We start from the raw sequence: 15241 nt of genomic DNA on the forward strand, positions 1-15241 counted from the left end.
TTGCTTATACAGAAGTACAAATTGATTAGTTTGGAAACATTTTCTATAACAAAAAGCACAAACAGTCATTACATGTAAATCAACCAACAAACTTATGGTATAAAAGGTCAGCTATGAGTAAAAATGAGCTAAGCAGCTGGATGCAGGCTCGCTAATTCACCAGCTGATTAATTTCTCTGTGTTACTCCAAAATGATAGAACAAAAGGTTTGCTCAGTGCTATGTGATGATCTACTTTTTATACATTCACTGCAGCAAAAATGTGTCAGGCACTTACTCAAACTTTAAGCAATCAATATCTTATAAAATATTTTTGCAGTAGTGGATAATTGTTGCTTTTCTGCATGTTTTATATAAATACAGTTAGACTTTGGTGTATATTTGTTACACTTTTTACTGTAAAACTGTATTACTTTTTAGAAAAGATTATAATGAGATTTGAAAATCATTATGTAGAAAATCGAATACAACTCCAGGTTTCTCCCGGTGTATTATAAGCCTGGCGGGCCACCAGGCTTTACTTGTGTCCCCAGCAGGCAAAGCATTGCTCATCTTTTTAAGTCTTTTATAAATGTTTCCATGTTTTAAGTCTTTATAGTTGGTGTCCAGGTATCAATCTTATAGTCTTTTAATAACACATAATTGTCAAGTGACAGTTTCAAATTTTTTGTCAAATAAAAAAAATGTTTTTTAACTCAAACACACGCCGTATCGTCCAACCACTGGGCTTAGCAAGTTTTATGGGGGAAACCTTGCAACTATAACGGAACTCGAAGTTTGTGCTGGAAATGAGTTTAAATTATTCATTTGTAATTCATTTCTGTAATAAAATATACATGCATATTTTTTTTTTTACTCTTGACTTCATAGAAGAAAGCCAGTGAGTGAAAACAGACATAATACAAAAAAAAAAAAAAACACTTAGAGAATAGGGGCTTTCCTCTCACTGAAGCATCCTCAGCCTAACATCTAGGCAGTAATTTGTTCTCTCGCAGGGGAGGCATAAAAACCAGAACTCCAAACTCTCTGCAGTTATGGAAAAAGTGAAGAATGAAAAAAAAAAAAAAGCCGAAATACTTTATCTCTTTCTAACTGAAAGTTATTACATTTTCTGAATGGTATGACTTCCTAATGGATAGCATATGCGAGTATGTGCACACAGAGAGAGTGCAGTAGTTGAGGTTAAGCTAATAACACACGCAGAGGAGAAACTGGGAACCCGCGGTTTATAAAGAATACTTGTTTCCCTGCCGCACTGAAAACCAGATGTTGATAAAAAAGACGTTGGCGGGGAGGCGGGCAGCGGGGAGAGGACAGATGGACAAAAAATTACAATCTCTCAGGCCAAACATCTTAAAACATCTGCCAAAAAGTCCAGAACCTTACAGGAGAAGATGGATTTATGTTCTCCTTCTTTTTTGTGTGTTTTTTCTCTTTTTTTTTTGTGCTTGAAATTTCACTGCTCCGTGAGAGCCTTTTTCAGTCATCCACGCCGTGCCTGTTCTCTGTGTTAACAAGCCTCAAAAAGTTACGACGAAATCTGGAGCTGTTTAGCGCTTGGAAAAAGACAGATTCTTCCACAAATGGCTTCATCACAGCCGAGAAGACCAAACATGGCTGTGGACTGTGGGAGTCAGACAATAACTCGATCCAGTCGATACATATCCACATCATGCCAATATAAGTCGGCGTGAAACACAGTTGATGTCCAAGTAAACAGTGCAATGCAAAAAAGTACTCATTCCTTTCAGGGTTTTTTTTTTTTTTTAAAGGTGCCTCAATATTAACACATGGCATTCAAAGTTTCTTGTGAACAAAATCAGAACATTTTCCTAAACCTTAGATTGAATCAAATGCAGCCAGTTCCCTCCAGAAGCCATCTAATGCAATTACAGATTCATTGGCGAGCGTCAAAACTAAATAGTGGTAGACCATGGAGGAAGCATCATGCTGTGGGGACGCTTCTTTTCAGCAGACACAGAGAAGCTGACCAGAGTTGACTGGAATACGAACAGAGTTTAAAACAGGACCGTACTGGAAGGAATCTGTCATAGTAGACATCCCCAAACTTTGCCTGTCCACAGGCATCTGTAGCATTACTACAGATGCTTATTGTTAACTTTGCCGCTAACCGGGGAGTCGTCTGGGAGAGGATGCAGAAGACTTGAGATCAGATCGAAGGTTCCACTTCCATCAGGAAAATCGAGATTATGTCGATTTATCTAACGAAATCCAATTCAAAACGGATAAAAGCTTGTGGTTCCCACAGAACAAACGGTACGGACACTTTCAAAAGCTCTGCAAGTGGACAAATGCATGTTGCATGTGAAAATTGAGCAATATGGTTAAAATTCAGCAGGGAACAGATGCTTTGATTAAAGGGTTGCCAATCGCAAACCCATAAGACATACAAGACGATGCCCCAGATCTTTGCCCAGAAAGATGTAAAGATTTATGCTTTTACACGCAGAAGACCGAATGGCAGACCAGTAAATGGATGGGGTGGGTGTCTGCTCCACATATACACATTCACACTGTGAGGCAGCTCTTGAGATCCGTATCGATTCATCAATACAAACCCACAGCTTCCCCACCTTATCTCTTGTCCTGCTGAATTGCAACACCTTTTCAGATTTCAGTAGAAGAATTCTTTCTTTTTTTCCCTCCGAGGCAAAAATAATAAACAGAATAAATAAACCAATAGAAAGAACTGAGATTGTTTTTACAGGTGAAAATGCCTTCAAATATCAATTTTATTGAGAACAAAACTGGGTGTAATTTTGCAGCTATTACAGACCGCATCGACTGCGAGGGAACAAATACTTAGTGGGGTATTTGGTAATGATTCAGACTCCTGAAGGCTGGATGGGAATAGCAGGGTCCGCGTGGGGACGGGATGCGCTATAAGTTAAACAAAATGGGGCTGTTACTTGGCCCCATTTTGAGAAAATGGAGCAGCTCTTTTCATATCTTTATTTAACCCCCACTGTCCCCTTTCCCCGCTTTCCCTCTTTATCTTAGAGCCAATTTCCAAAATGGCTCTTCCTTCACATAATTGACGCTTGCCATTTATCATTCCAAGGCACCTGCTGTCGGTTTGACAACAAGACAATCAGATGGAGCGGGCGACCATCGTCCCATTGTCCCGGTTCCTGGTTTGTCTGTGACACTAAGTGACAACAGCTGGAAGCCCTCGCTCTTCCGACAACACCCGTCATGCAAGTCAAATGCAGGCACAAAAGAAAAGGGCTTCATTATAGCGACTATAGTGGTGCGATTTTAACCAGCAAGAAGAGGAAACAAGGATTTAATTGTGTCTGCTGACGGTGGATGAAAGGCTCTGTTGTCTGATCTGGATTTGAACATGTGTGTTAAAGCACAGGGGCAAACGGCACTGCTATCTGCAGATGCTGCCGCAGATTTCTGAATGCAGACCCTCTCGCGGTCTCTCCTCTCCTTCCCTCTCGACGTAATTGACTGAACATGTCAATACTTTGAGGGATAAAAACAGAGCCTCCACCGTCTGCATCTATTGATCCACACTTCTCTTTCTTTCTCTTTCTGCCTGTCTGCTGATCTTAATTACACTTCTCTTTTACCAGGCTGGCCAGGGCAGCTGCCCTTTTCATAAAGCTTACCGCTCATCAGTGCTCATACGTCAAAATTAATGAGAGAAAGCGGGGCCGCAAAGGCAAAACATTCAATACTAGGTGGATTTTAATCATTTGAAACAAAGAGAAAGTGATTCAGAGTTGACATCTTGACCATCACACGTTAGAGCTTGGTGTCAGTAGCGTAGCTAGGAAAACAGCAGTCGCTGTGTGTACACTCAACTATGCAGCTGAACTTTTAGATTTCCAAAAGGGTGCCAGTGTTTCCACATCTGGTATGTTATATGAGAAACAGGTTGAAAATTCAAAGTCGTGTTATGGGTAGGCTGCAACCTGCCTGTTCTCTGTTCAAAGTCTTGCTCTCTCTTACTCTCTCGCAGCCTGAAGTAAATGTAGACAATGTCTCGACATATTTCTAATAATGTAAGCAACTTTCAGAGGAGAAGAGTGTTGTCATGGTGAATTCACTAATTCAAAAAGATTGATTTTCAAAGTTTTTGATGGTTATCTGATTGATAACCAATTCTAACTGTCAGACACTTTTTCTGTGAATCTCTCTAAAGAGCCTTGATGAACGTGTTCTGGCTTTCTCTTCCTTTCTTTACCAACTTGTTTTCACTCCTCCTTTGTTTCAACAGCTCTGTGTCTGTGCTCGCCAGTCCACCTCTCACAAAGCACAAAAACAACTTATAAAGTCGGGTTTTATGGAGTGATAGGAAGGCAGCCCTGTTCATTCTACAACAATTGTTCTCCCATGAACGAGTTAAATAAAAAAAAAAAAAAAAAAGGTTTCCTAATCGCCCAGTTTCACAGCTCACGCCTCCCATCAATCACGGCTGTCTGCGCTTCCTTGGCATTTGTGTGAGCCGTCACGTTCCCACCGTCTGAGCTTTTAAACGTCGCCTGAATCGAAAAACAAAAGCTGTTACACAAGGTAATCTCCTTCCACATGCGCTAGCATCCTTTTTTTTTTTTTCGAACAAATCTCTTTCAAAATATGCAAACGGACACTTTTTTCCCTCCCCTCGTGCCCCTGGAATCCCTCCACCCCCTTTTACCCGTGGCTAATCTATAAATGTAAGTCGTATGACAGGTGAATATTGAGGAGCCCAACGATAACTGGTAACATCTTCACTTGGCCGCCTTATCGCCACTTCACATCGCTATGAAGCGCCTATTCAATATCATCACCTTTGGCAGAGAGCGGAGAGGAACACACTTGTGTGTCTGTGTGTCCTTTTGTAATCATAGACACCTATGTGTGTACTTAAATCACACGCAACCACACACACATACACACACGCACATATGCAATCACATCCAGTGGCTTATCTCCTGAAATAAGAAAAGGGGCTTGTCAGGATGGCACATTGTATAGGCGGGTGTTTGTGTGCAAATGTGTGTGTGAGTGTGAAAGGCAATGTGCATTAGGGCGATTACAATATCAGCCGACTCCAGATGGAGGCAGGAAAATAAACAGTGGATGAGAGTGCAAGCGAGCTAAGGGACAGACATCGTGCGAGGGAGGCTAAGAGAGAGATTCTGGATGTGTGTATTGGTGTGTGTGTGTGTGTCTCTGTGTGTGGGGGGTTCTGCTTGTGAATGATACAGTTAGAGAAAGTAAAGTTAATTAGCACCTCAGTTCCGGTCTATATCCAGTGAACAGAATGAGGAGTAAATGTGAGACAACGCGCATGTTTATATGCTCCTGAACACATCAATCAGAGTATTTAGCCCTGGGTGAGAGAGATGCAGCTAGCAGTGGAGCTAGAAGCCAAAAAGACCAGCAGCCAAAGTTATTAGCAAATGAAGCAGCTGCTACAGAGCCTAAGAAAACAATAAGAGCATTAATGCTGCAGAAGTTAAGATAGAAATGTAAATATGCTTGTATTGATACATCAGAATAAGACTTAAAAGGAAACTGTGCTTTCTATGATATGTTGAGGCATGTTTGCATTCTCTGAAAGTGGATGTATTTTCATTAAGTTTCTATGTGTTTTTTTTTTTCCTTTTAGGGTTAAAAAAAAAAGTGTAACGCCTGAAACTTAAAACAGTACATTTCACTCGGTTCTGGTAGAAAGTAAACAAGCTAGTGCTTTAGGGAGTAGCTTAGCCGTTTTTACGCTACCTTTCTACACTGTTCAATCACAAACTGTAGAAGTGAGAACAAGTTTCTTACAACTAAGTAAATATCAGGAATATCAATCGACTTTCCTACAAATGCTTTGGGTTATTTGTTTAAAAATCAATTTGCAGTGATAAAACATAATTTAAAAGTTATAATCCTGCTAGGTAACTCAAATTTTCTACTTACTATAAACTTCTAAGCCCTCTAAGTCAAAACTAGTTTTGTAAAAAGTAAACCTTCAATATTTTCAAGCATCCACACTTTCAAAATATAAATTATATGAATTGAATGTTAGTCAAGCAACAAAAATGTGGTTATTGTGGGACTAGTACGACTTTGAAGTTGTATGCTATAATGCTAGCATTAAATTTACAGTTTATGCTAAGAAAAAGCTAGTTAAACTGTAGAAATTAACAGCAAGATGTCTCACACAAATACAATTCTGATTCGGACCTTACACAGTCTTTGAACCACAACTTTCTGTCATAGAAAGAGAGAGCAGGATTTTTGATAACAGGAAGGCTAACACTGTAAGCTGCTCCTTTGATTTCTCCTTTTGGCTTTTCAACCTCTGTCATTGCGGTTTGGAAATGTTTTCAGCATTTTGGAGCCCTAAGAGTTAGAAAATACATTATTTAGGAAAAATACGCAGCAGATACTGCTGTTTTAGTAACGGGCTTGGGTCATGCTAACTCCACAAATGCTACAGTAAGAGGCTAATAAAAACAAAAATAAACCATTTTGTTTTTTGCTTTAAAAAAGTAAAAACTTGTTTTTCAACAAATCCCCTCACACACAGTGAGACCTCTACTCCTGACATAAACAATTAACGACCTCTAATGGCAAGAAGGCTTGAAAGAAATACTTTTATTCTCTTCTCATAGCTTGTATTTATATTGTTAAAGAAAAGAGTAAGCTAAAATAGTTGTCAGAAGGTTCAACTTTTACAAAAAACAAAAATACAGTTTGCAAATATTTTTCGACCATGTCTCCACTGACCTCTTCTTCTTTTTGCTCTATAAGTCTCACGTAATCTGAAGTAAAAACCCGAACGAGGCTAATAAAATCAGCTGGTAGTCCTCGCTGTTGACACAGACAGAAAATAAGACGCCGTAAAAGGACCAAATTACAGCTACAATAAAAGAAAGACGGGAACGCACTCTCACAAACGTCACAGATACTGGTTTCACAAGCACACACACACACACACACACACACACACACACACACACACACACACACACACACGCTCTTACCTGCATCCCCTTTTTTATACCACTGCTGCTCTTTCACGGGTGATGAAATTCAATAAGCAGAGAGGAGAACTGCCCTCTCACTGATAACCATCAATGGGCTTATTGATCTACAATGGGACGGGGTGTGTATGGGAGCACGCGCCATGATTACATCTATAATTCACTCTGGGACTTGGTAACAGACGGCTCTGAATAATAAGAGCAGATCTATACATCTCGAAGGAGTGCAGAGAGCAGTGGCTTTAGCATCCAGTTCAGCAGCTGACATTTGGCCCTCCAACGGCTCGCCCACCTCTGGCGACTTTGATGCTTCTTCCGCCCCAGATGCTTTAATGCCGTTACCATTTATGCCTTTGTTTAGTAATGCAATTTAAACTGATCTGGTTTTGTTGAGATATGCTATCGCTTACCTGGCAGACTGGCACGCAGGCGACTAAGAAAGTGATGTAATTCCCCCCCCCCCATAAAACAAACCTGAATTTAACAATGCAGACCTGCTCTTGAAATCACGAGCACACCCACAAATGTCGTGTTTCTAAGTGCTAGAATCTAAAACCAAATCCGAACATAAAAGATGATCACACAGGCAGAAGGAGAGCGCGTGATGCAATCCCAGCTGATGGAGAAAAGCTCGCAGGCTTCAGGATCGACTGAGTCAACATCCCTTATTCACCATGCAGCAAACCTGGACCGCATCCAAACGTCTGTATGTCACACTTAAAAGAAGCGCTTTGTAATTACATCACAGTGCTGTAGCTTCAATGCGACTCTGTGCTGCAGGGAAAAATGTGTGCATGTGTGTGTTCGTGTGTGTGTGTGTGCTTTTTTTCCTATTTTGAAATAATAGTAATTCATTGTTCGTTTCTGTGATCTGAAAGGCTTGTTTGGATTCAGCGTAAACCGCTAGAAATCTATTAGCTGTGGTTAACATCAGAAAGCGCCAAACAAATAAGGGAAGGGGGAGGGAATGTGAATAATCAAAGCGAAGTGAATGGTTGTGTGTGGGGGTAATGTGTGTGTGTGTGTGTGTGTGTATGTGTGTTTGTGTGTGGGGTTGGGGGGGGAGGAACTGTGTCATCTGCACAGCAGATTGAGCGAGAGTGCAGGCGACGGCACAGTCTTTTTCAGCATCGCTTGCTCGAACTGCCAGCCGGGGTTTGTGTTTATCTTCGAGTGTGCGGCGAAGGCGAGAATAAAATGGCTTCCATCATTCTTTTTTTTCTTTTTGCAAGGCTGTCCGCATGTGTGTGAGCAGTGGTCTGATGCGTTTGACCCTGTAGCCTCAGAGTTGGAAGAGGAGGAGGAGGGAGGAAGAAGAACAGGTGTGAGGCAGGCTGGTGGCTGGGCAGATGGCCCCTGGAAGATGCTGCAGAGGCTGGACCACAGAGCAGCATGGCTTTAACGCCAGCCTCTCTTCTGGGTGTAAACACACTCGCTTTCGCACGTGCAATCACAGCACTACTCATTTACCCTCCCCGCATCATCACCGGCTCTGTTCGCCTTTCATTTATACCGCCTCGTTCTCTCTGTGTTTTGCGTGGAAGCGCACACACACGTTTCTCCACACACACCGTGCTCACTTTCTTAACTTATCCAGACGTGGAAAATGACATCAGATTTCCACAGTGAGTGGGGAGTCCTTGTCATAAAAACAAAAAAAACAAAAACAAAAAAAGATGTCATTTTCAACGACAAACACATTTTTCAATGCACGTGTGGCCTAAAATTATAGATACATCAGCTACACGTTCCAGCAAAATAACACTTGAATAAACAGAGGACTAAATGTGTATTATTAAATACATTTGCTCAAAAATATCTTTTAACTCTATTGCATAATTAAAACGAGTTAAACTCTTTGCTGGAGACTTCTTGTCGCGCATTTAGAAAAAAAAAGAAAGAAAGAAAAAATCCCCCAGTTATGTGGTTCTCCAGCAGATATGTTCCTTCCTCTCAAATCTGAGTCGTGAGAAAGTGTCTGCTGTATCTGCAGCCGGTTGCGCCAGAGCCGCCTCACGCCCTGTAAACCCGCATGTCTGCGCTTTTCCCAGCCGGAGCTAAAAAGATTCCCACTGGAGGAAAAATATAGAACGCCAGTCTTTAATTTCAAGACTACGCCACTTCGTAAAAAAAAAAAAAGTGAAAGAGAGGGTGAGATAGAGGCATAAAAAAGGAGAAGGAAGGAGCGTTTTTTTATATGACAAGGCAACAGAAAAGTTCATATGGCTGATTGGAGAAGACGAACTCCGAGGAGGAGTGAGGAGAAAAAAAAAGAAGTTTTTTTTTTGCACATTTTAATCTTAAAGCAGAGCAGAATGCTTAATTTGGTTTCTAAGCAAAATATCAGCTACAATTGAATTATTTCTGGAGTGAAATCAATGCAAAATGATAGTAAACCCCCCCACCCCGAAATATATATATATTTTCTGAAAAACATTAGAAATTAAACCCATAAATCCCAAAATTGAAAGCCTAGAAAGCTGCTAACATCAACACCAGTGTCACCATTTAATCAAACTATGATTTATGGAAATCTAATTATCCCCATTATATGAGTTATGCCTATTGGGTGCAGCCTTCTAACCGCAATAATCCCAATTTTCCCAAATCATAATGACATTTATCACGTAGTCAAAAACTCTTTGTTCTCACGAGCACCAAGTCAACCAGACGATAAAACATCAGATTGTTTATAGGACATAACCGATGTAATCCGGACCAGAAAAGGCAAAGAGATCAGCTCAAAAGGTCATTGAACAAAAATAACGACTCAAAATTAAACACTCCCTAATGCACTTTGAGTTTGTTGTGCGGTGATTTGCGACCATCAGAATAAAATCAACAATCACTTACACTGAAAGGAGGCAGAAATTCCCACCATGCGGTACGGCGGTGTGTGCGGGATTAATAATTTCCAGTCTTTTTCACGCGATGATCCGCCGCCTGCGTCGGGGAGACGAAAACTACAACGTCCGGCCAGCTCTCAGCTCTCGGGGTCTCCTTCGGATTCCTTCCAGCGGGTCAGAAACGGAGTTGGGACTCCCTCAAACAGACAGAAAACCAAAAAAATAAAAAAAAAAAAGCGCTTCTCGTATACAGGAGGGGGTAAAAACGACCACTGGAGAGATATATTCAGGGTGGGAGAGCCGGGAGTCTTTTGGAGAGGTGAGGAAGAGATGCGAAGGGAAGATGCTGAAGACAAGCCGTCTGCTTTCTTTGCGGTTTTTCTTTCTTCTTCTTGTTTTCTTCCCACTTTCTTTTCAAAATTCCCATAAGCGTCTGTGTCGGAATTCCAACCGAAAATAGCTGGGGGTTTGTTTTGGGTTGTTTTTTTTTTTTGGAGTGGGGGGGGAGAGGATGAGAAACGAACCCTCAGTCTCAGCGCTCGGGTTTGTTGTATTCTGCGTCTCCCTCAGCGTGGGGAAGAGGAGTAGCGGCGCTCTGCCTCCAGTCGGCGGTGCGCAGCAGAGCCAGGTGGCGAGGGGCGGGACTGAAGAGCTGCTGAGGAGGAGGAACAGGAGGAAGAGGAGGGGGAGAGGCCAGCAGCCTGCTTCTGAGTGTCCTAAAACAGGTTGGGAAAAAAAAAAAAGCAGGGTCAGATTAAGTCAACGTGTTTATCATGTGGACTACCTGAAGCTATGTTTGGATTTGAAGGGGGCGGGGTTGAAACCTCTTAGTCGATTCAAGGCAGTGTGTCAAAAGGTAGTTATGGATACACAATTTCACTCCCATTTTTAAACCATTGAGCCATTTACATGCCAGCTTCGATGAGTCTCGTTGACTACTGCTGATCTGTAATGTCTGAAATTCATATTCATAATGTTTCACTTTAGAACCACATTGCTTGCATTTTGTTAGGATGTTATTTGACTGACAAACACAAACTGGTGCGTCATTGCAAAGAGGAAGGAAGTAATCCATGGGTTTTTGGTTGACAAAACTCTGAAAGGTGTGGTGTGCATTTTTGTTCAGCTACTGTATTCTGATGAACCACCTTCCACTGCCAGATGTGTCTCTACCTGCTTTGCACACAGAGACTGAAATTGTTTCCCATTTTTCTCTGCAAGTAGATAATCTGTGATGTCACAGATTATCAGTGGGACTTCAAACTGGATATTTTACTGCCGCATGCAAACACATCCATTATCTGAACCAATCCAGTCTGAAGGTTTGTTGTGGCTTCTTACTGGTTTCTTTAAAAGATTGATGCCGCCACCATCATTCTTCACAGTTGGGATGGTATTTTTGGCACAATGGGCAGATTTCATGTATCTATTTTTTTTTTGCTAGCATTCTACATGTAGGCCACAGAAAGTTACATTTTGGCCTGATTTCATCAAATGTCTCCCATGTCGCCTGCATGGCTTGTGTCAAACTGCTAATGGAACGTCTTTATTTCAACAATGGTTTCATCTTCTCACCACTCTCCATCGGACAGATGTGTAGGAAGTTTGACCAATAGCTCCACTGCCTGGGCTTGTAACTCTGGAGAGTTACAAGAACCTTTTGACTGCTTTTCTGATGAATACTCAAATTAAACTGCATGGCACATTTATGGGGTTAGACAGTGCTTATTAAAAAAAAACTGACTATATATGCATATTATATAATTACAATCTCTTCATCATATTCCAGTGATAGAACATTGAAATCCTGGCTTGCCCATGTGTTTTAAATCTGATCTTTAAAAACAAAGGATTTATTTTTAAGCTTAAATGAATATAAAACAAATAGCACCGTAAAAAAAAAAAAATTAAATTTTATTCAGAGGTGCTGTTTGGGCTTTTTTATTTTTTCCACTCACGAATTTCTAGTGACCCTTAGTACTTACACACATCCCTGGTGTTATAGACCAGAGCATACCAGCCAAATGCCTCAGTTCACTGCCATGTGTGTGTGTGTGTGTGTAAGAAAAAATTAAAGATTTGGACTGCATGATGCATGTTTGCATTTCTTTCACTCACACACACACACACACACACACACACACACACACACACACACACACACACACACACACACACACACACACACACACACACACACACACACACACACACACACACACACACACACACACACACACACACACACGCGCACACACACTCGCATCATTCCCAGTGCTGAAAAGGCCCAGGCAGGCAGGCTGGCCCGCTGTAACCCAAGGCAAACACTTTCTCCAGACCATCTGGAAGTCATCTCGCCCACAGAGCAGTGAAAGCGCAGAGCAGAAGCTACGTTTACAACTCAGTGACAACAACCGGTCCTCTTGAACTGCATGGCTGAACAAAGTTACGCACCACTGTCTGTTCACAACATGTCGTCAAACGTTTCATTGTACTCAACTCACTTGTACCGACTGGTTCGTTGGCCGTTAGATCATCAAAAAGTCAATTCCACCATAAATAAAGTTCTCTGAATAATAAAGGGAAATAAGGCAGTTTTTTTTTCTGCTGTGTACAGTATGAAAAAAAAAAAGAAAAGACTTTTCAGTGCACCACTGATGTGGAGCACACTGTTCTCTCGATGCAGTCTCTGTGGGGAATAGATGATGCCATTAATGGTAATTGTTTGCAATTGTGTCATGGTGCATTTCTTTCCATTTCATCCTCCTCCTTTCTTCATCTCTCCGTCGTCGTTTTAAAGAGCTCAGCTTGTAGGTTACATTACAAGGCAGCATTGATCGATGAAGTCTCTAAATCTCGACCTGTACTTACATGTTCATGCCTGGCTCCTTTTGTCAATTCCTAACAAAAGGCAGTGCGCCACAGTGCCTTGCAAAAGTATTATCCTTAATCCCCCCACCTTCAGATTTTTCCACATTTGCCTGCGTTACAACCACAAACGTTGGAGGGTTTTCTTTGGATTTTATGTGATAGACTAACACAAACAAGTGCATAATTGTGAAACAGAAGGAAGATGAGGCATGGATTTAAACATTTTGGCTTGCATATTCATTCCGAGGATTAATAGTTTAGGGGGAATCACAGTTGCAGGTCCTTTGGGGGTATGTCTGTCTATCAGCTTTGCACATCTACAAACTGAAATTCTTGTCTTTAGAAAAGCTCTAGCTTTGTCAGATCTCAAGGAAGAGTGCCCAAGAGCATACTTATGCCAACATTCTCTATTGTTCAAGCTGAATGTAGGTTTAGGCTTTTTTTAATATGATCTGAACCGTTCCAGTGTAACTCAGGTGACAAGTCTAGTGCCTGATTTTTGCTGGATGGTGAACCTCCAAACCATTTTTCTCCGGTCTCTAACATGTTTTCTTCCATCTTCGCTTCAGCTCTGAGCAGTTCCCCAGTCCCACTAAAGAGAAACATCCCCCCCCCCCCAGCATGATGCTCCACCACCATGTTTCACCAAGGGAAAAGTGTGCTCTGGACGTTTTGGTCTCATCTGACCACACCTTCGTTTCCATCTTTGCTGCATTTCCATACGCATTATCTTGCCCTTCTTTCAACAATTAAACAGCATTACTCTTCCATTAAGGCCAGATGGTTTTTTTTATGTTTAGGGTAATCATAGAAAAGGGGCTCACGTGTTTCAGATCGCGTAAAATTTTCAAAGTGATGCTTTGGCTAAACAAAGTAGAATAAAAAATACCAGTAGAATACGTTGAAATTTGTGGTTGCAATGTGACAAAATGAGAGACGGGATGAGTGAATACAATCACCGAGTTTACCATGAGCGGAGTCAGAGGGACTACTGAATGACGTGACTGGGAAAGCAAACGCGACGCAACACAGGAAGCAATGCAGTGACTGGAGAAATATGGGAGAAATATGTCACTCCTGAATTGGACGCGCGAGAGGCTGAAATAGGAGCAGAGACAATGTGGGAGGAGAAAGCGCCGCGACTGTGAGGATGCAGTCACTCCTCACCTATTTGTGTCCTCTGCTTCGCTCCCAGAGAGCAAGTCTCATGACAATCGCAGCGAAACATCTTGACAGCCGGAGGCACAAGGATAGGCGTTGAGGAAACCTGCAACGGGGAAAAAAAGAATAGGGCAATGATCTGTGTATGTGTGTGTGTGTCCTGTGATAATGGTGTGTGAGAGCAGGAAACACACAGTGCCTGTTTTTGCTGCAGGGGTTCCTGGAAGTCAGCCGCCCAGTGCGATCGGTGACTCTGACACTCGCATATAAACACGCACACACACACACACACACACACGCACGCACGCACGCACGCACACGCACACACACACACACACACACACACACACACAGGATACCTCGCCTCTGAAAGGGAAAAACATGCTGTGTCTGATACATGTGGACACAGACAAGCAGACTTCCTGCCTTTTCCCACCTACTGGGCGGCCACCTGTAACACATTCACGGGCACACATGTGCAAACACACACAAACACACACACAAAAGACAAGTATAAGTTGAGAGTTGACAGTAAACAAGTGCCACTCAAATCCCTGTAATTATCTGTCATTTAATCAGCATTGCTAGAGGCTTAGCGGCCCACCGTCAACATCATCAGCGCCGCTGCTGACAAAAGCTGGTGGGGGGTTAAAAGAAAGAGAAACAATTAAACCAAACCTTACCTGGTGTTGGATGTCTCTGTGCTTTCTGACCTGCGTGGATCATGAGCAGGAATGCTTGAGCTTACCGACCATACACGCGTAATACAGCCAGATAGCTACAAAAAGCAAAACAATGTTTGTTAGTGTAATTATTCAAAAGAAAACGAGAAATGACCAACTCTAAAAAGAAACAAACTTGACTTGTATTACTTGAGTCAGACGTAACATGAAATGTGAAAATTTTGATAATGCTGGAGTTTTGCTGTTGGGTGACTTGACGTTGGGGCTCGATACATTTTCTGCAACAGTAGTTTTCTCTTTGCTGCTCTCCCACAAGGCTTTGACTGGTGAAGAACCAAGGTAATGGTTGTCTGCAGAGTCTCTCCCATCTCAGCTGTTTGTAAATCCTTCAGCGTAGTCAGAGTTGTTCTGGTGTCCTGTCTCTCTGCTCTCCTTCTTGCATGGTTACTCAGTTCATAATCTGCAGATTCATTCATGTGCCATATCCCCTCAGTTTCTTCACAATTCAGCTGAACTCCCAGGGATGTTCACTGCCTTAGAGATTTATTGTATCCATCCCTGATACACTATTTAAAACCTTCTTTTTCCAATTTGTTTGAAGTGTTCTTTTGTCTTCATGCTGTAATGGTGGACAGGAATACTCATTACCCAATGAATGGACCTTCCAGACACAGACGTCTTTATAC

The 15241-nt window shown here is 41.9% G+C and overlaps 1 protein-coding gene and 1 long non-coding RNA gene across 3 annotated transcripts in view; one reads left to right on the forward strand and one right to left on the reverse strand.

Annotated features, from left to right (window-relative positions):
- runx1t1 (RUNX1 partner transcriptional co-repressor 1) overlaps positions 1-10331 on the reverse strand; it is a 71806-nt gene extending 61475 nt beyond the window's left edge. Inside the window, exon 1 of one of the 2 annotated variants that reach the window (XM_008421960.3) lies at positions 9848-10331. In XM_008421960.3, the coding sequence (XP_008420182.1) occupies positions 9848-9875 (28 nt within the window). In that variant the 5' untranslated portion in view covers positions 9876-10331. The remainder of the gene's footprint in view (positions 1-9847) is intronic. The other variant, XM_008421961.3, reaches the window with a different exon arrangement.
- Positions 10332-10475: 144 nt separating this feature from the next.
- Positions 10476-15241, forward strand: part of LOC108166731 (uncharacterized) — a 55839-nt gene continuing 51073 nt past the window's right edge. Inside the window, exon 1 of the long non-coding RNA XR_001777100.2 lies at positions 10476-10565. This is a non-coding gene — a long non-coding RNA (uncharacterized LOC108166731). The remainder of the gene's footprint in view (positions 10566-15241) is intronic.

This window comes from Poecilia reticulata, chromosome 11 (genome assembly GCF_904066995.2).
Source record: "Poecilia reticulata chromosome 11, P_reticulata-male-v2, whole genome shotgun sequence".
Taxonomy (NCBI): Eukaryota; Metazoa; Chordata; class Actinopteri; order Cyprinodontiformes; family Poeciliidae; genus Poecilia; species Poecilia reticulata.